The sequence below is a fragment of the Suillus fuscotomentosus genome, assembly GCF_016647785.1.
Source record: "Suillus fuscotomentosus strain FC203 chromosome Unknown F5891scaffold_40, whole genome shotgun sequence".
Lineage (NCBI taxonomy): Eukaryota > Fungi > Basidiomycota > Agaricomycetes > Boletales > Suillaceae > Suillus > Suillus fuscotomentosus.
This window is the reverse complement of record NW_024539552.1, coordinates 14,100-38,950: the sequence shown is the minus strand read 5'-3', so window position 1 is coordinate 38,950 and position 24,851 is coordinate 14,100. Positions and strand designations below refer to the sequence as shown.

The window sequence follows — 24,851 nt, the reverse complement described above, 5'->3', positions numbered from 1 at the left end:
AAGAAACTCCCGCTCTAGAGAGACTGTGGGCACAGGAGTGGCTTCCTCCCATGTAGTTGGATACTCGCCATAGTGAGTGTCAGCCCAAGGCCAGAAACCTTGGCGAAGACCTGTGCAAACAGAAAGATAAAAGTCCAGGTTAGGATGACCCGCCTTTTCTAACATAGACTGAAAAACGTCGACTTTGATGGGAGTGTCAACTCGAAAAAGATCCGGACGAGCGTGAATAGTGCTAATGGCTTCGACATTGAGGAATTCAGATGCAGGGGGGTTGGGTAAGGCTTCTGCTGTTTCGGTCCAAAGCGCCGTTGGACTGATTACCGTCGTTCGTTTATCCCAAACGAAGTGATGTCAATACCGTTGGCCTCTTGCAATTGTTTCATTTACCTCTTTTGTCCGATGGGCACTCTCCCCGCTTATGATTCCCCCTGCAGCTTCCTCGGTCGCATACATGGAAGTAGAGACACTCCCTGGCCTCTTTCTCGCACTCTCCTCGGTTCCACTTATGACAGGGTTCACCTCTTCCACCTCTGGTTTGGCTCTTTCCTCCAGCAGAATCTTTGACCGTTTTGATCCCTGAGTCATGGGAGCTTTGCATCGCGACCATTCCAAAGGCTGAAAGGTGACTGGACTTAAGCCCATCAAACCTGGTGAAGTCATCAAGACGGAGGAATTTTTGTTGCTCGACAAGGAGTCGAACGGCTCGGTCGAAATCGAGGACTCGCTCATGGACTGTGTAAAAGTGATTCCCGAAGATGTCGGACATGCACTCTCAATATTCCCTAACTTCCTCTTCTCGCCACGGCATGATGAAGGTGAGTGCGCGGGTCCATATGTCAGTGGCGATTCCCCAATCTCCGGCTGATTTAACCTTGTGGCTGACGGTAGGTTGGGAGAGCGATAGCTCAAATCCCTTCCCAAGCGACTGGGTTTGTTTTGAGTCGATGGCTGTGGAATATCGTCCGGTGAACACTTTGTCAAGGTCAACGGCTCTTCCCTCAAGCAGCAAGGTCCATTGCGAAGTGGGAAGTTTTGGGCATCCAGGGGTAGTTGTAACTTTGGTCCGGTAATACTTGGGATCGTCAGACCATTCTTCGTAGCATCGCAGGGCCATCTCAATTCCCTGCAAGCGTGAGAGGAAGCGAAATTGAGAGGGATCAATCCATGGACAGAATTGAAGTTCATCGTCGGTAAGTTTCCGACGCTTTCCGCGTATGATTCTACTGCTTCCTCCAGACTCTGATTCCTGTTCATCAACTTCGGTTTCTTTGCTACGTGCTCTTCCCCTCCTAAATGCTCTTCTAAACATCTCCTCTTCCGGTTCTCGCGACTCACCACGTTTATCCATACGTGTCGGTCTTGGACTTCCTCAAAAACTTTCTGATTCTTCCTCGGATCTGATGGAATCGAGGACTTCAAGATAATGTGCGAATCCGCTATCAAAGGATGGGTCTCCTTCACGTGTGGCTTCAGCAAGTACTTGTTGGACGCCCAGCACGGCTTTGGCTTTTGAGATTTTGTCCCTTCTGAAATCGAGGACAACTTTGAGACATCGTTCAACGACTTCAGGATTGAAGGAGGTGCTATGACTTTCCGCGGATTCTCTTTGGGGCGAAGAACGAGTTCGAGAGGAAGATTGTTCATAATCCGACATATATGAGCTTGTAGAAGTGATGTTTATTAAATCTGACGAGAAAAATATGCTAGTGCAATGATGGGCAAGTGAGAAGAGGCCAACACGAGAATACTCCTTGAAGACATACCTAGTGCGATGACGGGCAAGTGAGAAGAGGCGAGGACCTCCTAATTGCCTACACGCACTAGGAAAACAAAAAACGAATCTCCGCCAGGACAGAGATTGCTCAGCATATGCATCATGCCGAGAGCGCCCAGAGCGCGTGCCACAATGGCAAAGGGGTAGACCCCGGGTCAGCCTGCACATGGGAAAAACTCGAAAGTATCGACCAATTAGACTTGTGTAAAGAAGAGATTAAACTCGAAAAATCTTGTTTGGACCGTACATATGCCACTTCGTATGGCGCTATATCTGCACATTTATTATTTGCGCGTTCCGCGGCTTGCGCGCTGTGCGTTTTCGTCAATCCAGAGTGGGCGCGTTTTAATCAAGAGATTCCGCATTCCCGCACTGCGCGTTTTCGCCAATCCAGAGCTGGCGCGTTTTGATTGGACTCAAAACTCAACTTGAAGTTTCCGCCATGATAATTATGATCTCTACTTTCCTTCAAGCAATTTGAGACTCGGACCACTGCAGTATAGTATTTGTACTGGTACAAACATCACTCTATACAATTGAACCACGACGAGTCTACGTCGTACGATGGATGAAGTCCTTGTGGTTGAACATGAGTAAAACTAACATGAGTACTGGTAAGACTATGGCGAAGGAGGCTCAGGCTCGAAAACCAGTTTCTCTACTAGGAAGCTGCGAGTCTCAGAAAGAAATTGTTCGGCGTGCTTGAATGCCGCTCCCTGATTGAGAATCTTGAACATGAGGTCTTTGCATCCTTCACTGACACGTCCAAACTGCGGTTCCTTGAAGTGTTTGACGGCGTCGTCATACGGCTGTGGATTCCTACCATCAAGAAGAAACCGGCCCATACCATTCCACCAAATTGCGTGCCAGTCCTCGTTGCAACCAGTTGGGTCTTGACACTCAGTGCAAGATCTGGCAAACACTGTGGAAAGTTGTGAACAGGTAAGCACTACCATCTGTGAGCATGCGAAACACACGTACCAACTCATTTTGATTAGCAACTAACTACATGGTACCATTGGCAGAAAAACCCTGCTCGCCTGGGCTGCACGAGTGGTGTTAAAGGAGCTTTGAAGTTCGACACTGTGTTAGCTGGTGGTGTAGAACTTAAGGGGACCTGGGCACCGCAAAAAATAGACATTTACTCCTATGAATACTATGGAGAAAAAGTCAAGGACACTGCAGGCGCCAAAATCAGAGTACAGAATGTTACTGACCGCGGGCCAAAGCTGAATAAGCGCCATGAGGTGTCTGTGTTCAAGTGAGTGATGCGTGATCAAGTTGATGAGGAAGTGCGCTTACCTAATATTATGAAGCTATCACGTTGGCGAACTTGAGAGTGGGGCACAGTTTGATCAGACTTACGCCAATTTTGATGTGGTGCAGGCTGCATTTCTAGCCTTCAGTCAAAGACGCTCTCGGTACGTCAATATAAGTGTCAGTTCGAAAGCATGCACTGACCTTTTCATTAGCATTTGAGTCGACACTGCCCCAAGACTCAGACGCTGAGGAGGCAGAAGATTCATCATCAGACTCGCATGATGGTTCAGACGAGGAGTGGGCAAGCTGCCATTCCCTTGTTTTTGACGGAATCTGGGCCATCGACAGGCTCTCAGCCATTTCCATTGACTCAACTTGCTCAGTCCAATAGCCTCAGTGAGTTTTCCATTCGTGCTACTTGTTTAAAATTTAACCTGTGCTGTTGTTGCCAGAAACGGCGTCGTTTCGTAGCAGTCCACTCGGAGTGCCAGCTGGTACTGCCATTCAATTCCTAAAGTCGAAGAGTGCATTATCATCCCCACCCGAATTTGTGTCAGTCAGCGAGGCGGATGTCTTGTGTCGCAGTCGATCACATGTTGATGACCCTTTTGCACCGGAGCAGATCAATCCCTGGGATTCTCACTATTCCATGAAGCCCACTAACCTCCAGCTCATGTTAGGAGGGTCGGTTACCGTTTCCCAAACAATGTTTGACAAGTGACCGGGTCTAGTATTTGTTGATGACAGGCATGCTAATTTGGTACTAGTTTTTGTCATTTCTCGTGCATTGCAGTACATACCATTATCTCATCCTCATCCTCATCTCATTTTGTGGGTCCATCAAAACAGTATGTATTTGAAGAAGAAAAACTATAATACTGCGTGAGCCGCTAAGTTGGCTCCGCACAACTTGAATGACTCGGTTAGTAGAGACTTGAACAAGCAAACGCGCAGTGCGGGAATGCGGAACCTCTTGATTAAAACACGCCCACTCTGGATTGACGAAAACGCGCAGCGCGCAAGCCGCGGAACGCGCAAATAATAAATGTGCAGATATAGCGCCATAACTTCGAGGATGTCGTGGCGCTGCTCTCCCGCGGACATTATGTAAGCACCAGGTATCGATTGTAGAGCTTCATTACCGATTTTTGTACCTCCCTCTCCAAGTCGCAGTTATATCTCATCACTCATTACTGTCATCCACTCCTGCGCATACAGCTTCTCGTATCGCAACGTTTCGCAAACCGTCCCTGACTTGATGCTCTCGATCATCCGGTTAGCACGGATTCCTCCCTAATCCTGGTCGGTGATCTTCCCAGTGCTCGGTGCAATCACACCAGCGTTTATCATACCGGACAGTTCTCGACCATATGGAAATACATGCGCAACATGACTTGAAACCTCACCCGAACTCCATCCACAGTTCCCATATCTTTTTCATCTTCCTCTCCCACTCAGCCCATCCTCGTCCATCGCACGTAGTACCATGTTTGGTGGCTTAGAATGCCGACATATCAGACTTGAAGCCGATTCTTTCCATATTACCTTCGTATCTGTTTCACGATCCTCACACTCTATTAACGGAAAGAATATTCAGGCTCGTTTCAAGTGCATTCCCGATGGCATCTACATATCCATCAATGTCGACTCTCTGAGACGCCGGAAATCGGAAATTGACCATCGGTGTCTTATCATCCAATGAATTTGTAGCATTGGGGAAATACTATAACTCTGTAAAGTCATTGAGACTCCTGACGTGATATGAGAACTGATCTTTGGTTTACAGTTCACCACATGTCTCATTTGCGCTGCCAGTGGAGATCAGGGCATTCTGTGAGCTTGGTTTGATGTGAGTGAATCTGGACTCTGCCCTGTGAGCTTTTGCTGATGAATCACTAACTGCGGTCCTTCATAGACTGTGAAGTCGCTTGACACGCGAATGCAGGCCACGCACAATTTGCCAAATATGTGGCGAGCAAGACAGTCCCACCTGAACGACTCTGTAGAGCATTTTCAGTTGGTTCTGGACCAGTGTCCGGTCAGCTATCCAAACCACGTGATGGCTCTCACCAACCTTGCGTATGCGCGCCTTCAAGGGTATATTCGCACTTCAAACATCGACTCCATCACTTTCCTCTGCCGCGATGCCCTTGCATTGCGTCGCAGGACCGTCAATTTGCTCGTCCTCAGCTTACTAGATTCGGGCTGCTCCAGTTTCGTTTCTGGTTTGCAAGTCAAAGCATGGTGTTCGCGCGTCCTAGACCTAAAACAAGCCGAGGCTTCAAGGAAGCCCCAGACTCTGGAAACTCGGGTCTGGCGACAATCCTGTCTCGAGGAAAGGGATGATATCGGCGAGTATGACGCAATTGCAAAGCTTGTCCAGAATCCAGATAACGATGATGAACACTACGTTTCTTCAAAACCTCGACAAGTTTCTATCAAGCCACGTCGGACAGCCTTAATATGCAGCTAGCGCCGTGGGCCATCTCGGAGTTCATAGCTTCATTGAGCCTATCTCTTGCTCACGTAGCATGTTAGGTCTTCGTCAATGGTAAAATGTATTCTTACTTCTTGCAAATACTATGGGGCGCAAAAACCTCTTTCGGACTTTCTGGCAAAACTAAAAGGCTACATCCGGATAAGTCAGTATTTAGAGTCTGCGGCTCAGTATCAAGCGCGTTCAAGACTTGCCCACATTCTCACTAATATTGAAATTCCTCTCTTCCATGTCGCAACCTAAAGGCACCGCTATTGTCACAGGAGCCAGCCGGGGAATTGGCCGTGCCATCGCACTTCGCCTTGCTGACGATGGCTTTGATATCGCTCTGAATGACATTGCAACCAAGAGCATAGAATTGGATGTTGTAGCCAGTGACATTAATGGTAAGGGACGACGAACGATCGTTGTTCCAGCAGATGTATCGGTGGAAGATGAGGTTAGAGACATGATCGCAACCACTGTTCGCGTTCTAGGGGGCGTTGATGTAGCAAGTCTTCCTGAACACACTTCTGATAGCATTAGCTAATATCGGGCAGATGATAGCTAATGCCGGGATAATCACATTTGGCAACGTCTTGGACGGTAAGTGGCCATTATGTGGCACCAACGTCCACCGCAGTTATACCTGTACCCAGCCGACGTAGAAAGTTTCGATGCCACTTTCTCTGTGAATGTCCGAGGGACGCTCCTCTGTTATAAGCATGCTGCCCGGCAGATGATCGAGCAAGGACGGGGCGGAAGGATTATAGGCGCATCATCAATTGTCGGGAAGAAAAGTACAATGTTTTACTTGCCTGTTCAAATGGCATTCTAACTTACCTGTGATACAAAGGTGCCAAGGATTTTATTGCGTATAGCAGCAGTAAATTTGCTGTGAGAGGGCTCACTCAGGCTGCAGGTGAGATGATGATAGACATAGAACGAGTAATGGATAACCGATTCCCTTGATTCTCCGCAGCTATGGAGCTTGGTCCTCACAGTATCACCGTGAACTGCTATGCTCCAGGGCCCATCCAGACAGAAATGTGTGCGCATTAAAGTGTTTGTGTAGTCCGAACAATGTCCGAACCCACCTTCAGTGCGGACTTTGAGAGAACAAAGAGAACGATGGACAGTTGAACAGGGACTTGATCCTGGTTCGATTCAACGAGTAAGACGCGAGTTGATTGTGCAGAGTTATACATTTCCATGGTTTTTCGCATCAGGTCCAGACAACAGTTGGGTACGAGGGTACTCCAGAAGATATCGCAAGTATCGTCTCCTACCTCGTGTCGAAGGAGGCGCATTTTATAACTGGTGAGTTTCGAGTCTCAGTCAGTGGGACATCAGGGCTAATTGGATACCTGATGTTATATAGGGCAGAGCGTAAGTGCACTTGGAAACTCGTCAAACCTGTTGATAACCTCGACACAGGTCTCCGTGGATGGAGGTCTCTTTTTCACTTAGGCTGCAGCCGGAGTCAGGGACAAAAAAGATTATTGCCTATTGTTAGCATAATCAGGCACAAACTGAATTGATTCTGGCCAAATCTCGTACGAATTGCGTCAGATTTACGTCTGGGTCACGTACTTTGGGCCGCGACCCACGTTTGAAATTTATTGATTATCCTCGTATGATCTCGTTGTAATCCGATTTAGCGCGAACATCGGACGATTAGATATGGAATAGTACTCAACTTGAGCTGTCACTGCTCTCCTCTGCTTGACGCCGTCTTTGAATCCAGCTCTTCTCTCTTCCACCATATACCTCGATTTTACTCAATATGCCTCGTCAATTCTTTGTCGGTGGAAATTTCAAGATGAACCCTGTTTCACGGGGTCAAAAGGAATCTATTATCGGTGTCCTTAACTCTGCCGATTTGGACAGTACGACTGGCACGTATTTTCCTTGCATCTATGAGACCTTCAGCTCATAGAGATTGATGCAGAGATCGTCATTGCGCCTCCGTCACTTTATCTCATCCCACTCAAAGACACAGTGCGGTCGGAAATACAGGTCTCTGCTCAAAACTGCTACCACAAAGATTCAGGAGCATTCACTGGTGAAATAAGGCAAGTCAACAGAAAGCCTGAGTTGACTTAATCTTGAACTTTCTTTCAACATTAGTCCTGCGCAACTCGTCGACGCCAGTATCCCGTATGTGATTCTGGGTGAGTGGTTTATAAACTTCCATGGGTGTCGGCTGAATTATTTTAGGCCACTCTGAACGCAGGACCCTCTTCCATGAAACGTCTGAGTTCATTGCCCAGAAGACTAAGGCTGCTTTGAATGCGAAGTTAAAAGTCATCCTTTGCGTCGGTGAAACCCTTCCGGAGCGTGAAGCAGGGCAGACTGCAGAAGTCGTTCAGAGGCAGTTGCAGGCCGTCGTCGATGTGCTGCAGGAGAGTGACTGGAGGTGCGAACTTGAATAGTTGTGCTGTGCCATGCAGTGCTGATTAACAATGTTCCAGTGCTGTTGTGATCGCATACGAACCTGTATGGGCGATTGGCACAGGCAAAGTTGCCACATCCGCTCAAGCTCAGGAGGCTCATCTGGATATCCGCACGTTCCTCTCTCAGAAAGTGTCCCCCGCTGTAGCAGAGAACACCAGGATTATCTATGGAGGCAGTGTTACCGCTGCAAACTGCAAAGAACTTTGTACGTCCGCGGAAAAGGACAAACAAGAAGATACTGACTCTTTTTCAGCTACTCAACTCGACGTAGATGGTTTCCTTGTCGGAGGTGCTTCATTGAAGCCAGAGTTCGTCAATATCATCAACGCGAGGAGGAATTAGAGAGTGTGATGACTCTGCAATGTACGATAGCGCTTGATATTCAGATGAACTTGCCGATTATGTACTTAGACTTGCGAAAGAAATAGGATCACTGTAGATCGTGAATCAGTATGTTCAGGAATATTGATAGGTCTGACATACATGTAAGAGATATTCAATCGGAATTTGTACGCGATCGTGATTATGATGTAATAGTTCACTTTCCCAGCCAGGTCGTCTTTCGCATGTACGTACTTCAACACTATTCAACATACCCCAATCGTTATTTTCTGGGTCGCGTTCTAACTGATTGGAACTTGAATCTAATCGAGCACAGATCCTGTCGGGATGTTTCGGTCGCTTCTTGCACCATGGCAAAGTCATGAAGACCTCGCGCCTACTTCGCCTGCAATTAACATCATTGGTGGCGGTGCCCCAGATACCAGCAACAGTGGTGAACGTGTAGCCAAACAAACCATGCGAGATATGGTAGAGGACTTGAAAGTAACAGAGGCAGTAGTCGCGAAGACAACTGTGAGCCCCGTGTCGTTTTATGTTCAGTGGTCATGAGATACCCATAATCGCATCCTGTAGCTCCTGCAACGAATTGCTACTCTTGTTCGCGAAGTACCCGAAACGAAAGACGCGTTTCGCGATTCAGATGGATTTCTCTTACTGGTCCACGTGCTCTCTACACTGTCGACCACGATCGGACGACGAGGATCCCAATCGACGCGTGATGCCGTGGCTTGTATCAAGTCGGTTTTCACGTTGGCCTCTGAGGCTTTGAAGGGACATGCAATGAACCTTGAATTCTTTGAGGTGCGTTTCTTTGCGCCTGATGTTAATACTATCGTGACCTCGAGAACCAAGGAATTCATCGGTTACTCTTCGCTTTCCGATGCTGCGGACCTGCTAGTCTCTAACGCAGTGACAGCGGACGTGACGCTCGGGTGCTTGTTAGCTCTTTCATTTGGTGATTTCTCCCTCGTGAATTTTTTCAGCTCGTTACGAACAAAAGTGCCTGAGATCGAAGCGATGCACAGCCACTTCCTGGAATTTGCACCTGGTCTAGCCAGTATCAGGCTCCCCGGAGCATTCAGTGTTCTTTGGAGCTTCATTCTGCTGACAATGAACACGGATCACGCCTTGAGGCTCATCGTTTACCGGCTTCTAGAACATCTGACGCATAGCACACATAGAAACCTCGCCGTCCTAAGCATGCAAAATATCTTGCCGCATCTTTTCAAATCGTGGAAGACTAATATGAGCAGCACCAAAGATGACGATAAGGAGCACCGAATCCTAGCAAAAATTCTTCGGCGTCTTTTTGAAATGGGTGCTAGTACCCAAGACTCGAGAGATTTGCTGCATTGTACTGCGAAGCAAGATGGAACCGTAGATGCAGACATGCTCGAACTTCTGCGCTCAAGTGCGAAGTCGAGGTGGCCACAGCACTTCTCTCTTGGTGGCTGTTCTGCGCTAGCTATGTCGTCCACCGAAATGCAGACTTTCCCTGCCCATGGGTTCACATTCATGGTAGGTTATTTGATCTGCAAGGTTGCGATTGCGTCTAAATCGTGGGCAGGCCTGGATTTGGCTCGAAAGGATGCCTTCGGAACCACACAAGTTGTTCAGCATATCCTTTGGGTCCAACGATGCCGTAGCTCTCTCTGTCGGTAGCAACGGGGCATTAGCCTTCCGATCATGCGTCGTTCAAAAAGTTGAAGTGCTTCCGAAGTCGAAACTGGCGGCTTCTCGATGGACACACGTCACCCTTGTGCATCATAACCATAGATCATCGCATCCTTCCGTCTGTACGTGCTTTGGATATACTCTTGTATTCTTTTGACCCGCCGTGTTCCAGGCTTGTTCATTGATGGCGTTCCAAGCGACTCGCTGCAATGGGCATATCCAAAATTCGATGAGACGTCGCCTGCGACTTTCATGGTGGGTGATGACGTTACCGCAGTCGAATCTAGCTGGTGCGTGGCTTCTGCCTACGTGCTTTCGGTCGCGCTCGGTAAGCATTTTCTATTGGCAAATGGCTCTAATCACTTCAATATATGTAGATGACGACCTTCCGAGATTTATACACCACCTAGGCCCCCGATATTCTGAGTCATTCCAAGATCAGACTCTCATCAGGTTCCTGACGTACGAAGCGTCGACTTCGCTTAACATGCACATTACAACTCAAGGCGCATCACTACCTGAGAATTCGCAACTCAAGAAGGCCATTCGTGGAGATTCGATTATTAGCGATTCATCGATTATATTTCGTGTCGTCCCTCAACCGCACAATAAAAAGGACCAAATTGTAACTCGAGGCGATGTATTTACAGTATGCTGTCAGTCGCTGGACCTTGCCGTGTGGAGGATTGGCGGGGCGGCTTCATTGCTGCGACTAGTAGCACTTGCTCAAACGCCGCATGAACTTTCCAGAGCATTGAGCGTTTTTTCTGACTGTCTTCGCAACAGCTGGCAAAACTCTGATGACATGGAAAGGTTACGTGAGTACAGAATATGCGAGATCTTGCTTGTACTTGATTTTCGTATAGATGGTTATGACGTTCTTGCAAGCACGCTGAGAGCTCGAAGTCATCTCATAAACATGACTAGCTTTGAAACATTGTTTGAATTCCTTGGTCTGAATTTCCGTTCTCCAGAGTATGCCTGCCTTATATCTTAACATGCAAGGCACTGACCCTCCATCAGTTTATCCACTGTCGTCAACACCATCGCATACAAAGCTGTGGCACTTGACTTTGAGCTGTGGTCGAAAACCAGTGCCGACATTCAACGGGCTCACCTTGAACATTTCGCCTTCTTGTTGCGTGCCAGCCGATATAGACAGTTCACCATCAAGATGCGATTGTCGAAACTAGGCATCGTACGCAAGTTATTATTCGCCATTCAGTCAGTCTGGTACCCGCAAGAATCTATACCACTTGTCGTCAACACATTGGTGCTTGTTGCACAATCATCGTTTACAGCGGAGGAAGTGATCAAACCAATCGTTTCATACATAGCTGCCACCCTTGCTGAAGGTGAGTTATCTCATCTTCAAATCCCTTTCGTCCAATTAGATGTTTCCCAGAGTCCCGATCGTCGTCGTCGTCGTCACCTAGATCAACAACATCCCGTAGAGACTTGCTACAATCTAGTACCAGGGATAAAGCCGAGCAAGTCCTTGAGGGTCTTGTTTCCATGATGCGCATCCCTTCGCTTTACTCTAAGCTTGCTGGTACGCTCCCTATGCCACGGATCTGTTTGCTGTTACTTGGCGACCATCCTTCCGTACACACTGCTTGCCAAGTGCTTGGCATGCTTGGCCTCAGCCTAAAAGCCTCGGTATCATCTGGCAAAAACTTCGAGTTGGCCAGTGGTTGGGGCGTACTCAAGACTGTGTTGCCTCCAGTTTGGGATCGCAGTGTACATGATGCAGCTTTAGATATCCTGCCTGGGCGCTCTGGAGACAGATTCAGTGATGACTCAGGATCCCCTCAAATGGTGTCTGTGTTTCTCTTTGCGTTGTATCAAGGACTGTCGATTGAGAACAATAATGCTGAACCCGATGAAGGTGGGCCATCCGTTTAATGCCTTGATATTCAATTTCACTCTTCGTGCAGCTCCTTCAAAAGATGCGATCATCTGGATTCTCGATGACTTAACAAAGTTGCACGAATCGAGCTCATCATTCCGCCGCGTCTTCAGGTCCCAAAGCACTGCACAGCTACTTGTTGATGGCCTCAATATTTTCTCCCCCGTAAGACAGCCTCCCAGGGTGCTGGATGCCAAAATATCCGCCAAACTAACACACTTCGGACTACTTGTTGCGATGGGCAAGCACATATCTACGTCTCAAAAACAACAGGTATTCTATCCCTTTGTCATATGACAAGTCCTCTCAGACTGTATGCACAGATTCTTGATATCGTTCGCCCTGACGCTCAGCCAAAAGGGCGAACTGAGCCTGTGGACACTTCTGGGTCACGACTCGGGCTTGCTCAAGCAGACACAGTCTGTAAAGCGTCTGCGCGTCTTAAAGAATGGCGACAGACGATTCTTGTTTCGGAGCGCAAACGCTTCAGACAGACACTATTAGACTTGTGCTTAATTGTCCATGCTCCAGCGACCTCAAGATGTACTGACTGTTGTTATAGGCAGGAAAAGCGACGTAGAGTCGCATCTTTTGAAGAAAATGTATCTGTATCGACGACCGAACGCGATATTTGGTCCCACTCAGCTCGGAAACGCGTGTGGAAATTGGACGAGACCGAAGGACCGCACAGAGTTAGGTCAGTGAGTTTTTCGCTGTTAGAGGCAAAGCAATGATATCAGCCAGGACAAAGATGGAGAGCCTCCTGGAAATGTTTGTGCAGGACTCGAGGTCTACTGGTCATGAGGAAGCTTCGTCAGCTTTTGATTCAGAGCTGTTGTCGCTGTCCCAGTCAGAACTTGCTTCTCCGAATCCCGTGGTTGTTCCATCTTATACAGGCGAAGACGGTTGTTCACTTTCGATGCTTTATCAATTTTGACTAACATTGTTTCCAGGCGATCATCAGCTCGCTGAAGAGGTAACTGAGGACAAACTCAGGAGAGTGAGGCATCAACTCGAACCTGGCGATGTCATTGAGGCTGTTAGCACTGTCTGCCGAGTATCCGGCGTCGATTCCTTTCGTAAGCGGTCAAACTGCTGACTTGCTCACTGGCATTCTCAATCGTTGATTCCTAGTTGGCATGTTGATCTTCGGGCGTACCCACCTGTACATGTTAGAAGGCCTCGTAGAGAATAGTGAAGGCGAAGTTATTGATGCAGGTGATGCGTCGGAAGGATTGTTCCTTATATCTGGAAGTGCCGTGGACGTTCGGAACTCGCAGCGGGCTCAACGATGGTATAGATAACACTTTTCTATTCTATCTTTTGTCATACTGAATATCTTCTGTGACAGGTCATTAGAGCAAGTTTCAGGCTTCTCTGACAGGATGTTCCTTTTCCAGGATGTAGGGTGAGATGCGTCACTTACTGCATTTCACTTTACTAATCCAGTCGTCAGGTTCGAGATCTTCTTCAAAGATAGCCGCACACTGCTGGTTATTTTCCTTGATAAGTCACGTCGCCAAGTGGCTTCCCAGATGCTTTTGTCGATAGCCTTGAAAATGAGGACATCCGACCCCAGTTTGACACCTAGATCTATTACACCCAAATCGCTTTTGAGAAGTAGATCATCCACTAGCGCAGTAGAAAAAGAACTCCAATTGGCGCAACAACAGTGGCAGAACAGAGAGCTAAGCAATGTGTGTGATGTTTACATCTCTTATTTCAACACTCACTTTGAACCAGTTTGGTTATTTGAGTATTCTCAATCAACTGTCAGGACGTACCCCAAACGATGCAACTCAATACCCCGTTTTTCGTCAGTGGCTTTTACCTCCTTATTCACAAGCAAACTCACGACGACTTTTAGCTTGGGTTCTCAATGATTATGTTTCGGAGGTACTAGATCTTTCATCTACTGATGTGTTTAGAGAGTGAGTTCGTAGACTCCAGATCGTAGACTCCAATTAACATAATAATTCAGTCTCACTAAGCCTATGGGAGCGTTGACGGCTGAGCGTTGTGAGGCTGCGGAAACTCGCTATACTAACCTGAGCAGTGTTGACGAAGAGCCATTCCACTACGGAACACACTTCAGCTCGTAAGTTTGTTCTATTTGCCCATATTTTTTTCTTGACACCGAGTACAGATCGATGATCGTTTGCCACTTCAATATTCGCATGCAGCCGTTCACCAATATGTTCAAGACGCTACAGGTATGTTCCTCTTTGGTGCAGAAAAACATCTATTTATCCCCTCAGGGAGGAAACTGGGATTTGCCCGACCGGCTTTTTGCGTTAGTCTTTAGTTGGAACCAGGATGTGGGACAACATGTAATGATTTATACTTCAGTGATATCAGGAGAACATATTCTTCAGCGTCGCATGACATCCGAGGGGATGTGCGTGAATTGATACCCGAATTCTTTACTTGTTCGGAGTAAGTCCTCTGATTGCTCTGTCCCGTTCAAAATTGATAATGATTACTACGTTCAGATTCCTCGAGAATTCATCAAATCTCGACTTCGGTATATCTCAAACTACCGGAGAACGGATCCACAATGTTAAACTGCCTGCGTGGGCAAAAGGAGACCCGCTCCTGTTCATCGTAATGCATCGCCGTGTAAGTTTTACCATGGAAGATTGTTTTGATTAACTGATTCTATTCTGGTGCGTAAACAGGTTCTTGAGGGCCATTACGTCAGCAAGAATCTTCCTGCTTGGATAGATCTCATATGGGGATGCAAGCAACGAGACGTGGATTCGGTGAACGTTTTTCACCCTCTCAGTTACGAAGGCGCAATTGGTAGGTTTCTCTGTCGGAATTTACTTTTCGTTGATGGGCATGTACAGATCTGGACAAGATTACCAACGATCTTGAGCGACAAGCTACTGTTGGAATCATCCACAATTGTGCGACAGCCCTTGTACCAGTCACATGAAACAGTCAACTAATATAAATGCAGTCGGGCAGACTCCCAAGAAGCTCTTCACCTCACCACATCCACCACGAAATCTTGAAGGGTTCCTGAGTCTCCCTGTCACGATAGCCCGTGGTGTCCCTGAGGACGCACTTGCGTTAGCAAGAGATTCCAAGCCTTTCAAAGGCAAGTGTCCCATTTTCTTACTTCGTTCGTTTCAAGCTTTTAACTATTTGACGCAGTCGTGCTGGACAGTGCTGTGTCGAATATTTCCGTCGACCTGTTTGATGGGAAATATAGCGGTATCCGTCCGTCGCCTCTTGGAGCGATTGGCCTCCCTTCGATTAGTCATGAACAAATCGAATGGGATCAGAACGCGAGTGATCGCTCACTGCGATTAGTATCCCACGGAAAAGTACTCAACTTTTTGTTACGATGGTCTCAGCTAACGTAGCCCTCTCAGGTCACGCAAGTCATCGAGCAGGTAGCACTCACGTGTGCTGCCTTCGCAGACCAGGACACTCTAGCAACGGGTTCTGGTGATAATATTGTGCGTGTTTGGCGCGTCAACCAAGGTCAAGTTGCACCTTCGGGTTTTGTTGGAGCTTCGGGGCGGTCTCGCAGGCATGCATCTTCAACACTGTCGATGACGCATCTCCTCAGAGGACACACTGAACGTGTGGCGTGTATTGCAACATCGCGTACATGGTCCGTTATTGTCAGTGGCAGCAAGGACGGGAGTGCCATCGTTTGGGACCTGAACAGAGGGTCTTATCGGCATTCAATTTGGCACGGCAATGAAAGCATAAGAGCAGAAGTGTATCTATCTGCCATCAATGAGTCTACGGGATACATTGCTACTTGTTCCGTTTCCCACTTAATGTTGCACACAATCAACGCGAGACCAATTGCCAGACTCGACACTGCGCGCGCGCCGATTACTTCTCTGGCGTTCCATGAACGTGAATATTCGCATTTAGATATTCTTGCCACAGGTCACGACGATGGTTCAATCACGCTATGGACATGGAACGCAGACGGGACTCCAGCCGGAATGCAAGCGCAATGGGAGTTTGTTGAAGTTCGTCGGATGAATTCTGGACAGGGGGTATCTGATGTTGCTTTAGGATCTGTTACTGCGCTCAAGTTTATCGGGTATGGGGACAGTTCATTCCAATCTCAAAAAAGCTTGCTGACAAAGGTCACTTCTCCTAGTGAACGCCTTTGCGCTGGTTATACTTCTGGATTGACATATATGTGGACCATTCCTACTTAATGTCAATTGAAACATCGATTGTCGGACTTGGAGTAGAGATGATCATCCTTACCCGAAAGATGGGGAATACTGTAACTTGAGTACTTATTACTTCAAGGATTGCACTCAAATCGCATCAATTGGTTTAATGAATATTGAAATTCTGGCCATCCCATAAACGATAAACGATCTTTAATTGGCTGACTACGTTACTGATGTAACTCAGAGTCTATTACAGTGCTGATTATGTAATCGTTAGTTACTTTCTTCCTAGTGTCACCCCTTTGGTCACCCTTTTCAACAATTTTTGATGGTTTTGTATCTTGCTTGAATCATGTCTACTGCAGGGGAATCTCCTGCGGGAGAGTTGTCAGAGTTTGACACGCAATTTGAACCTCGGTCTAACGATGACGATGCTCTATGGGAAGTCATAGAAATCGTTGCCGAGCGGGGTAAGAAATATCGGGTTAGGTGGGCAGGCAATGATCCCAAGACGGGGAGGCCGTGGCCGTTAGACTGGGTACCCAAGCATGACTGTACAGATCACCTTGTAGAAGAGTGGAAGAGGAAAAAGGCTGCGAAGAAACGTCAATCGAGCAAGACTGGTAAGTGTCATTGTAACAGCAATAAGTCTGATCCGTATCATTCCTTCTATCAGGTGGCCAGAAAACTGCTTCACGCGCCTCGACGTCTTCGAAGGTTTCTGCGACTTCTACTTCCCGAAAATCACGCTCTCTTGCGGAAGAAAGCGTCCCTATTTTAACAGACTATGATGAACCTCCTCGTGCTCAGGCATCAACATCAAAAGCACAAGTCTCGTCTTCAAAGCGTAAACGTGCAGATATGGCAAAGGACCTATCAAGTTCAAGCGACTCGGTGGATCCTTCAGAGTCGGAGCATCCAAGGAAGAAGAAGAAACTCATCACTGCTGAACAAACCAGTACGAAGTTGAAGCGCAAGGGTACACAACGCGCCCCCGCTAACCACAGTCAATTTATCGAGTCAGATGCCGATGATAACGTCGTTGCATCAGGCGGAGTAGGCGATGGAATTTCAGTCACCAGAGTTGGTCCGCCTAGAAAACGCGCCGTGCCCAAGCACAAAGACGACGTCCCCTCATCCGCCACTGATCATCGTCGCGTCACAACCACCCAAAAACCTGAACAATCCAGTGGCCCAAGTCGAAATGTGCAGTCATTTTCGAAGAACGATGTTATCGAGTTGTCATCTACAGAAGAAGCCGAATTGATACCCAACTCGAAAAAGCCACCCATAGCTCGCTTCGCTAATAAGAAGACAACCTCAAATATAGCACCACAAGAGACTGCAGCTAAACATGTCGTGACTCAATCCTCAGTCGGATCACGCATTCCTACTCCCGCGATACTCCATCCCAGGAAGTCATCCTCAGTCTCTCCCCCTCCAATTTTGCCGCGCCAACCATCATTGTCTCCTGCCGCCCTAGCTCGCTTAGAGATATTTGACCGCATGATGGGCATCGTTTCGGATAAAAGTGACGGAGATCCTTATGCAAATATGGGCGAGAATGCAGACTATGGTACTGCAGATCCTTATGACACACCTCTTAATCCGCCTCTTAAGTTTATAACGCCTCCACCCACGACTGCTACTGCGACAGGTTACAAGAAACCTACCGGCGATTCACCGTTTTCTGGGATTGTCCCAGAGACAGAGTCTTCGCAGTCCCAGCCTTCACTTCCCAACCACATGACGAATGGGAAGCACACCGATCAGCCGTCACCACCCAAACAACCTTCTCTCCCAAAATCTACTTCGAGGAAGGCCCAGGCAGCATCAGCCTTGCCTACCGTCGCTTCAAGCAGTGAAGTGCCATTTCGACCGCGGAAACCACCCACAAAGCCAATTCCACGTATCTCTCCCAAAACCTTTCGTAAGAAGGTTGAATCGCTCACTACAGAACATGATAACGAGCCTCCGATGAGCTCCATTGAAAGCTTCCCATCTCCACGGAAAGATAAGGGAAAGCGGCGATACTCTGGTCCTGACGAATATTCAAGCGACGATGAGCTTGTTCCTGGTGTTACTGATGCGGCACTGCAAGCTAGAGGGAAAGCACTGTATGAGCAGGCTTTGCGCCAGAAGGAGCTTCTCCAAGTTGCCGATAAACAACCTAAGAAAACTATCAATGACCTTGCACGATTACATGCGCCTTTGGCTATGACAAGCAACGGCAAACAGTCGAGATCAGACACTCACCCATTCGCGTCTAACAAGGGAGCTCACGAGGGAGACTTCGAAATCGTTCAGCAGATGGAGGATGCGTATGTTGACCTCAGCGGAGGAAATAGCACGACTATCGACACTTTCACACAAAGTGGGCCCCAAGACAAAGAGGCTCAGTGTATCCTTCTTCGCGAGGAGGACGAGGAATGTACGCAGGAGGCCTTGTTCAGTGGTAATCCAGCACTTGTGGTGCCAAAGGTAGATGTTGTGGAAAAAATTGAAGCGCGACGGCAGGATGTGGCCATTGACGATACAGAGATGGCCAATGATAATGATGGTGTTCAGGTTTGTCGCTAATATATTTTGTTGGCTCCCACCTCATTTCATTTAGCCGCCTCCTGTACCTGCGGAGCCGGGGGGGAATAACCACGAATCGAATCAGCCTTCAACGCATGTAGATGACTTACAAGTTGCCAGTATGATCGCCAACCCAAGTCAGGGTCAGCAGCAAGGCAGGGATGATGAAGATTTTGATACGTCAAATATTAACTTGAACAGTTCACCAACACGTAGTGTACCGCAGCATGATGTATGTATTGCATTGCAGCCCAGCTTCACCGATAGACTAACTAACCCCTTTTGCACAGAGCGACGTGACTGTGAGACGGCTCAATCAGGCACTGTCCGCCCTCCACAAGAAGTCTGACAAGATTCAAGCTTTACAAGTTGCATTGGCACTTGAGCGCGAGAAAACTTCAAAACTCGAAGCCGAGGTAAAGGCGGCCTGCCAGTCCCCAAGCGCGACTACTCGAGAAGGAATCACATCAAACGCTCAGCCCGTGGGCACAATGCACACTAATTCAGCTGTTTCCGAGCTTGCCGACATGAGAGTCAAGTGGAACCAAGAGCGCGAAGTTTGGGAGGCGGGGTGCCGTAATTTGGAAGAGGATATCGTGAGGCTCACCGCTGAGCGAGATCGCTTTGAAACCAAGGCACGCCCGGTTGACGAGCTTAGAGCGGCTTGGGATGCGGACCAGGCGACTTTCCGGCGAGAATGCGAGCTATGGGAGAATGAACGCAAGAAATTGGATCTCCAAGTGGCCGAAATGCTTGGTGAGCGGACCGGATGGGTGGAGGAACGTGATCGTCTTGCTGCTCAGATCAAGTCATTGACGGAGACTTGCGGCACCTTTAAAGCGGCGCGAGCTCAATGGGAACAAGAACAGACAGTTATCACGGCGGAGCGTGCCGCATGGGTATCAGAACGGGAGAATTGGGCACAACAACAGACAGCAAGTGCCCGAGAACGTGCTTTGTGGGACGCCCATCGAGAAGCCATGGAGCTACAAAGTACCAAATGGGAAGCCGATCGTGCTGAATGGGTACGTAGCAAGGAACTTTGGGAATCCGAGCGCGAAAAGTGGTCTGCTGAGCGCGCCTCCATGATCGAGACGCACGAGGCACTTGTTGCGGACGTGACGAAATCAAATTCTTCTTTGGAGGCCCTGACTCGCTCCAAGGGTCTGGCTGAAAAGGACCGCGACTTTTTCCGTGATCAATACACACAGGCTTCTAGTTTCGTGAACATCACCAGAACAGAGAATGTTGAGTTGGAGCAGAAGGCTAAGATTGCAGAAGGTCAGGCACGCGACGGAGTTACTCTGATCAAACACATGTTCGAGGTAATTTATCTTATTGTGTTTGGTTCATCTCTTGACAACGTTGTGATACAGAGTCAGATAAAGGCGCTGAAAGAAGACGTCGATCGATGGAGGGGTGTTTCCGCCCTTCTTCAGGAGAAAGATCGGCGAACAGATGATCTTGTCAGACGGCGTGCTGCCGAACACCCTGAGCTTGTAGAACGATGCCGGCAACTGGAATGTCAAGTTGGCTCCTTGCGTGCTGACCTCATCGAGCTTGGACGTAATCATCAAAAGTCTTCCGTGGAGCACGACAAGATTCAAGATCTGAAACTCTCCGAAGCGCGAGAGCACGATCAGATGCCCAATTTCCATTTGATGAAACTGTCATACACCGAGCTTGAACCAGGTGAAATTGTAGAGCTGAATGGTCTGTCGGATCCAGACACCAGCTCCCTGAGCCAGGTGGACGCTTTAGGAGTTGACGTTAGCCCGGGGGAAGCCGACGAGGACGAGTGTGGGCTGTATCCCTGCAAATGGAAAATTGGCGCCGACATAATCGGCCAATGCCAGCAGTCCTTTGACTGCAGAGAGGTGGGTTCAGTTCTCTAAACCGATTAAGTAAGTTCTCAACGCCAGTATAGGATCTGGATAGGCACATGCGTGACCATCATTATCGCCCTCAACTAGAAGCGAGCGGTCATGTCTGAGTGATGATCGGATCTTATTTTTTTACTGTAAGGGGTATCTGCGTTCTGATCTTTACAAAAGGCAGACAACACATGATAGTTGTTGGGACTCATGTCAAGTCACGATGATATCTGGCGTGACTTTTCATTGCGCCCAAGGAGCGGATCTACGTAGTTCAGATCTTTCAGAGGTGATATAACATTCCTGCTTTTATGATACATTCGTAACTTGTTCGTAACTGCGCCGCACTGTAGCCACTACCACGCCACTCTCTCATACCATATGACCATGGCCAAGATTTTACTCCTCGTCTCGCTCTTTCTGACATTTGCGTTCTCGGTTGTGGGGTTGTCGGTTGTGATCAATGCTCTAGTGAAGTGAGTAAAGACTGTAACTTCCACAAGGACTGAATTGAAGAGTCACAATGAAGGTCCAATCAAGAAGACTCATACATTAGGAGCGTGGCCCCTGATGGCACCATCGTGGATATTAACTATCATGGTAAGGTGCTTGTGAGACACGTAATGGGCTTCTCTGACGCTCGTCTCAAGACATCTACTCGGTTTGCGCTGTCATGGCGGCAGCCTGCGCAGTTTTGACAGTCTTCTCCCTCGTCTCAGCTTTCTCCCAAATTACATCAATCGGGAGAAAACAGCGCCTTGTGCGCCTCCAAGCCTTTCTCATATTGTTTGGCGCCCTATGGCTTTTGGCTACTGTCATCGCGTGTGATGTTCTCTTCGCCACTCGGTCAACCAAAATCACAGCAACTTTCGATGGTGTTGCACTATCTCAAAGTGTCATTCAGCAGTTCGAGCAAAGTATCGGGGTCTCACCTGAATATAGTAAGCAGTGGTACCGTGCGTATTATAAACCAGTTATAGTATTCGATCTCCGTGCTAAACGAAACAAAGTGCGACTATGTGCGATCCTTCCATGGTTCGCAGTCCTTTTCGCAACACTCAGCGGGCTGTTACTTCACAGGGCTGCTAGGAACACCGATGGCTATAGGGACGCGGAGGCAACGGAGTCGGAGAAGATTGAACGAGCCTCTCATGAGCAATAGGCTTGAAACATGGGATGATCATTCATATTCATATAACATTTGGAATCCACTGCACATCTTGTGTTGAATTATAGTTGCTGTAGTATATATACCAACTGGTGCTTAATGACGGCACGCGAATACGACTTATGAATCTACTGCTGGTCCAGAGAGATCTGTATCACGATTTTTCTTCCTCTCACACACCGAATCCTCATCTCCACCTTTGATAGCAGGTGCGAAGTTGGATTTAGGTCCGTTGAACCAGTGCACACCTCCGTATACTGGGCAGTAATACCAGAAAACAGAAAGCGACATGTATCCTCCCAGGACAACGACTGTATAGTTCATTGTCTGGGCATTTATCTGCGCGGTGGAAGGGAAGAAGAAAATAATGATCATGAAGACCATCCACGATACAGCGATCGTAGCAATAGGAAAACTCTGCGCGAGTAAATTAGCAGGAATACCGCGACATTACTACAGCTCGACTGACCAGTCTCCCAAGATTAAATGGGCCAGGTTTGAATTCGTTCTTGAACACAAAGCGAGTCGCGATTGGCGTTATGTAAGAGACGTATGATGCGGTGACAGCAATTGTGAATACTGCGTCGATAGCCTGGGTGCCCGCAAACGCCAAAAGTCCGATTACGAGAGCAAGGGCGGCGTCAAACCAGACTGTATTGACCGGTGTCCTTGTATAGCCATTGATATGGTATAGATACTGTGAAAATGGAAGGGCTCCATCGCGAGTAAATGCAAAGGTCTGGCGAGAGCCGACCAGGAGACAGCTGGACCCCATCATGTACCTGCTCTGCGATTAGTCTACGGGCGTACTGCATGTCGATAAACCGTACTGCACTAAAATAACGAAACACCAGAGAGCTAAGGCTCCACTCTTTCCGAGTGAATTATACAAGATCTGCGCCATGGGCTGGCCTATGGGACTAGTTAGGATGGCGTTAAGGTCAGTGCCCATGCAAAAGGCAAGCGAGACGTTGATTCCTAGATAAGAAAATGACCTCAAAATTATAGCGATGTTGTACATCATTCCACATACCCCAGCCAAGGATGGCTGACATGGCAATGGAACTAATCTAACTGGGGTAAGCTGAATAATCGTTCATTTTCTAGTGTTACTTACAATTGCCCATGGTATCACGGTAGCGGCATTTGAAGCTTCCTCGCTCATATGCACGCTAGAATCATAACCCCCTGGTGGGTTGAGAACGCGAACAGACAATTCAGAATAAGATGTTCTAACCTATTGTATACAGAGGAGCCATTAAGCTCAAAATGAATGCAAACACTGATGGCCAGCCGTCCACTACAATTGATCGTGAGCCACAGTTTTAACTGGCACATAATACATACAACTTGTAAAGCTCCCTAGCGCAAAACTCGCGCTGTTTCGGTATTTTGATGGCGTTGCGATCGGGAGCACAATGATGACTATGAAGCAGAGGCTCCAGGAATGTTCAAAAAACGATCAGAGCCGAATACATAATACTCACCACACATTCAGCAAGATGTATAATCTCTGCAGTCTTGCCAAGAATTTGGTACCGAGGCTAACGAGGATGGCATGTGATAACACCAATACTGCATAAATGCCGCTGGTGACAGACAATCATAAAGGGTGTGATGTCGGGAAGAGGACGGGCTCACTAGAGCTGCTCGTTGGTCGTTGCATACGCTTGGTCAGAGGCGATACCGACTGCTGCAGTGATCTGAAGTGCGCAAGCCCAGTCCACAGAAGCTAGCCCCACGATATCAGAAACAGGTCGTTTGAAGGAATGAAGAGAAATTCTTACCGACTACTGTGATGGACTGTATAGTATTTGAATCTGCGGAGGTCAGCACGGGTTGGATATCATGTCAAACTCAAATATGGAACTTACAACCAACTATCCATGCCAGAAAATTGCGACACCGTGGAGAGGCAAGTGAGTAAGTCCAATAATATAGCTAAACTTTGTTGAGTCAAGTCTGTGACGACGACAGTCTAGGACATACACCACCGGAAGTAGGCGCTGCTGACGCGAGTTCTGCCATTGCTAATCCAATGCACATGATAAAAACACTGGCAATCGCCCACTACGCAGAGGAAGAGTATGAAACTTTATGAGAAAGTACTCTTCGTATATGAATATCAACACTTACCCCCCAGACCATCGCGAGAGGCCCACCATTTTGGACGGCATAGAAGAGCACAGATCTGAGTAGCCTCATCAGTAAACAAGCTAGTATGCTCAATGTGTCGGAGCGGCAGCTTACGCTATAGAAGGGAGTAATCCTATATAGCTGAATGCAACTCCAAACACCTGTACAATGGGTTTGATCACGCGTGTGTTTGAGTCATTGGCAAGCCTACCTCTAGTGGAGTGAATGCCCTGTGAAACTCCTGCTTGTATCCCAACTTGGCAAGAATCTCCTCGGAGTCGTCCGCTTTGGTGGTAAGTGTAACTTGGAGGCTGCAGGAGTCCTTGTAACCATACTAGTAATACGCTATGAGTTGCAGAACTGCAAGGGCAACCGTGACTTTGAACGAGTCGAAGTCTTCAAGCAAGAGCCGAGAATTGCTACCCATGATGTATCAACGTAAGTTGACTTAGTTATACTCATATGGTGGACCGAACAATGGTAAAACCAGGTCCTCGGAAGTGCCAGGGGTCCTAGCGCAGTGGTAGGTTCGCAGTCTGTGAAGTTCATCAGTGAACTGGTGAACAAATTAAAATGACATATATAGTAATATATAGTCAATAATCACAAGCATCGGCATAATTCTGCTATCGACCGTCACATTACCATGTTTGACTTTATAGAGGAAAGAGGCGTTTCTGATGTCCCTAAACCAGCTCGTGATCGGGAAAAAACTCTCGCATTGCTCAAACTCAAACTTTGAGGGCAGGTGGAGCGAACACCGATGAACAAGCAAGATGGATTACAACTGCCATCTTGGAATTACGGGCCACAATGTCGAAACTAGGCATAAAAGCGAGCGCCGTCCAAAAAACGACAATGTGTTTACCGATCAGCGATGATAAATTAATTCCCTGCAAATATCATGGTAGAGCCGAGCGAACCATAGCTGCCATGTTGGAAGTAATATTCTTAACCTGAAAGCTAAGCTGTAAAGCGGGCACCTTCCGAAGAATAACAATGCATTCACCAAGTGAGCGACAATAAATTTGTACCCCGCTTTGAATT

At 47.8% G+C, this 24,851-nt stretch overlaps 10 protein-coding genes across 10 annotated transcripts; 8 read left to right on the top strand and 2 right to left on the bottom strand.

Moving 5' to 3' along the window:
- Positions 1 to 351: 351 nt before the first annotated feature.
- On the bottom strand, positions 352 to 1,644 carry F5891DRAFT_981913 (uncharacterized protein; the record flags this gene model as incomplete). The annotated part of the gene is made up of 1 exon (XM_041377167.1): positions 352 to 1,644. The coding sequence occupies one exon, from the start codon at positions 1,642 to 1,644 to the stop codon at positions 352 to 354; it is 1,293 nt and encodes a 430-aa protein (XP_041223832.1).
- A 734-nt stretch (positions 1,645 to 2,378) lies between these two features.
- On the top strand, positions 2,379 to 3,755 carry F5891DRAFT_981912 (uncharacterized protein; the record flags this gene model as incomplete). The annotated part of the gene is made up of 6 exons (XM_041377166.1): positions 2,379 to 2,465; positions 2,515 to 2,664; positions 2,800 to 3,035; positions 3,174 to 3,195; positions 3,247 to 3,430; positions 3,487 to 3,755. The coding sequence occupies 6 exons, from the start codon at positions 2,379 to 2,381 to the stop codon at positions 3,753 to 3,755; spliced, it is 948 nt and encodes a 315-aa protein (XP_041223831.1).
- An 819-nt stretch (positions 3,756 to 4,574) lies between these two features.
- Positions 4,575 to 5,553, top strand: F5891DRAFT_480301 (uncharacterized protein). Its single transcript, XM_041371986.1, has 3 exons — positions 4,575 to 4,767; positions 4,821 to 4,883; positions 4,950 to 5,553. The coding sequence occupies exon 3, from the start codon at positions 4,974 to 4,976 to the stop codon at positions 5,505 to 5,507; it is 534 nt and encodes a 177-aa protein (XP_041223830.1). The 5' UTR covers positions 4,575 to 4,767; positions 4,821 to 4,883; positions 4,950 to 4,973; the 3' UTR covers positions 5,508 to 5,553.
- A 167-nt stretch (positions 5,554 to 5,720) lies between these two features.
- On the top strand, positions 5,721 to 7,199 carry F5891DRAFT_1043887 (uncharacterized protein). Its single transcript, XM_041362163.1, has 9 exons — positions 5,721 to 6,021; positions 6,071 to 6,116; positions 6,170 to 6,310; positions 6,367 to 6,432; positions 6,493 to 6,561; positions 6,614 to 6,684; positions 6,740 to 6,830; positions 6,892 to 6,899; positions 6,948 to 7,199. Exons 1-9 carry the CDS (start codon positions 5,761 to 5,763, stop codon positions 6,978 to 6,980), a joined length of 786 nt encoding a protein of 261 aa, XP_041223829.1. The 5' UTR covers positions 5,721 to 5,760; the 3' UTR covers positions 6,981 to 7,199.
- A 97-nt stretch (positions 7,200 to 7,296) lies between these two features.
- On the top strand, positions 7,297 to 8,309 carry F5891DRAFT_1129509 (Triosephosphate isomerase; the record flags this gene model as incomplete). The annotated part of the gene is made up of 6 exons (XM_041364403.1): positions 7,297 to 7,408; positions 7,462 to 7,585; positions 7,641 to 7,684; positions 7,731 to 7,929; positions 7,985 to 8,172; positions 8,221 to 8,309. The coding sequence occupies 6 exons, from the start codon at positions 7,297 to 7,299 to the stop codon at positions 8,307 to 8,309; spliced, it is 756 nt and encodes a 251-aa protein (XP_041223828.1).
- Positions 8,310 to 8,366: 57 nt separating this feature from the next.
- F5891DRAFT_1238965 (uncharacterized protein) lies at positions 8,367 to 16,085 on the top strand (the record flags this gene model as incomplete). Its single annotated transcript, XM_041369688.1, has 33 exons — positions 8,367 to 8,822; positions 8,883 to 9,110; positions 9,162 to 9,827; positions 9,877 to 10,105; positions 10,156 to 10,311; positions 10,361 to 10,801; positions 10,850 to 10,958; positions 11,007 to 11,338; positions 11,389 to 11,566; positions 11,630 to 11,801; positions 11,833 to 12,165; positions 12,194 to 12,205; positions 12,264 to 12,400; positions 12,455 to 12,589; positions 12,637 to 12,797; positions 12,846 to 12,971; positions 13,027 to 13,186; positions 13,244 to 13,300; positions 13,349 to 13,589; positions 13,636 to 13,708; positions 13,760 to 13,823; positions 13,874 to 13,990; positions 14,039 to 14,105; positions 14,151 to 14,185; positions 14,242 to 14,328; positions 14,385 to 14,511; positions 14,571 to 14,694; positions 14,742 to 14,801; positions 14,855 to 15,001; positions 15,052 to 15,224; positions 15,273 to 15,384; positions 15,415 to 15,917; positions 16,011 to 16,085. The coding sequence occupies exons 1-33, from the start codon at positions 8,637 to 8,639 to the stop codon at positions 16,083 to 16,085; spliced, it is 5,823 nt and encodes a 1,940-aa protein (XP_041223827.1). The 5' UTR covers positions 8,367 to 8,636.
- A 397-nt stretch (positions 16,086 to 16,482) lies between these two features.
- On the top strand, positions 16,483 to 16,632 carry F5891DRAFT_901434 (uncharacterized protein; the record flags this gene model as incomplete). Its single annotated transcript, XM_041373468.1, has 1 exon — positions 16,483 to 16,632. A coding segment is annotated over one exon (150 nt), but the record flags the coding sequence as incomplete, so codon positions are not given.
- A 3,079-nt stretch (positions 16,633 to 19,711) lies between these two features.
- Positions 19,712 to 20,521, top strand: F5891DRAFT_955784 (uncharacterized protein; the record flags this gene model as incomplete). The annotated part of the gene is made up of 2 exons (XM_041375359.1): positions 19,712 to 19,951; positions 20,003 to 20,521. 2 exons carry the CDS (start codon positions 19,712 to 19,714, stop codon positions 20,519 to 20,521), a joined length of 759 nt encoding a protein of 252 aa, XP_041223825.1.
- Positions 20,522 to 20,750: 229 nt separating this feature from the next.
- On the top strand, positions 20,751 to 21,725 carry F5891DRAFT_480017 (uncharacterized protein). The gene is made up of 4 exons (XM_041371985.1): positions 20,751 to 20,976; positions 21,030 to 21,100; positions 21,151 to 21,456; positions 21,511 to 21,725. The coding sequence occupies exons 1-4, from the start codon at positions 20,882 to 20,884 to the stop codon at positions 21,660 to 21,662; spliced, it is 624 nt and encodes a 207-aa protein (XP_041223824.1). The 5' UTR covers positions 20,751 to 20,881; the 3' UTR covers positions 21,663 to 21,725.
- Positions 21,726 to 24,096, bottom strand: F5891DRAFT_1238963 (amino acid/polyamine transporter I; the record flags this gene model as incomplete). The annotated part of the gene is made up of 15 exons (XM_041369687.1): positions 21,726 to 22,085; positions 22,138 to 22,450; positions 22,499 to 22,646; positions 22,702 to 22,738; positions 22,786 to 22,856; positions 22,906 to 22,968; positions 23,016 to 23,107; positions 23,156 to 23,257; positions 23,310 to 23,400; positions 23,456 to 23,488; positions 23,543 to 23,609; positions 23,658 to 23,738; positions 23,805 to 23,859; positions 23,919 to 23,965; positions 24,016 to 24,096. Coding segments are annotated over 15 exons (1,578 nt in total), but the record flags the coding sequence as incomplete, so codon positions are not given.
- Positions 24,097 to 24,851: the final 755 nt, after the last annotated feature.

Bases quoted from the DNA above. Each gene is read 5' to 3' on its own strand.
- F5891DRAFT_480301 (XM_041371986.1), top strand. From the start codon at position 4,974: ATGCAGGCCACGCACAATTTGCCAAATATGTGGCGAGCAAGACAGTCC.
- F5891DRAFT_1043887 (XM_041362163.1), top strand. From the start codon at position 5,761: ATGTCGCAACCTAAAGGCACCGCTATTGTCACAGGAGCCAGCCGGGGA. The intron at 6,022-6,070 runs GCAAGTCTTCCT...AATATCGGGCAG, and splicing joins TTCTAGGGGGCGTTGATGTA to ATGATAGCTAATGCCGGGAT. The intron at 6,311-6,366 runs GTACAATGTTTT...TGTGATACAAAG, and splicing joins ATCAATTGTCGGGAAGAAAA to GTGCCAAGGATTTTATTGCG.
- F5891DRAFT_480017 (XM_041371985.1), top strand. From the start codon at position 20,882: ATGACCATGGCCAAGATTTTACTCCTCGTCTCGCTCTTTCTGACATTT. The intron at 20,977-21,029 runs GTGAGTAAAGAC...GTCACAATGAAG, and splicing joins GTGATCAATGCTCTAGTGAA to GTCCAATCAAGAAGACTCAT. The intron at 21,101-21,150 runs GTAAGGTGCTTG...GCTCGTCTCAAG, and splicing joins CGTGGATATTAACTATCATG to ACATCTACTCGGTTTGCGCT.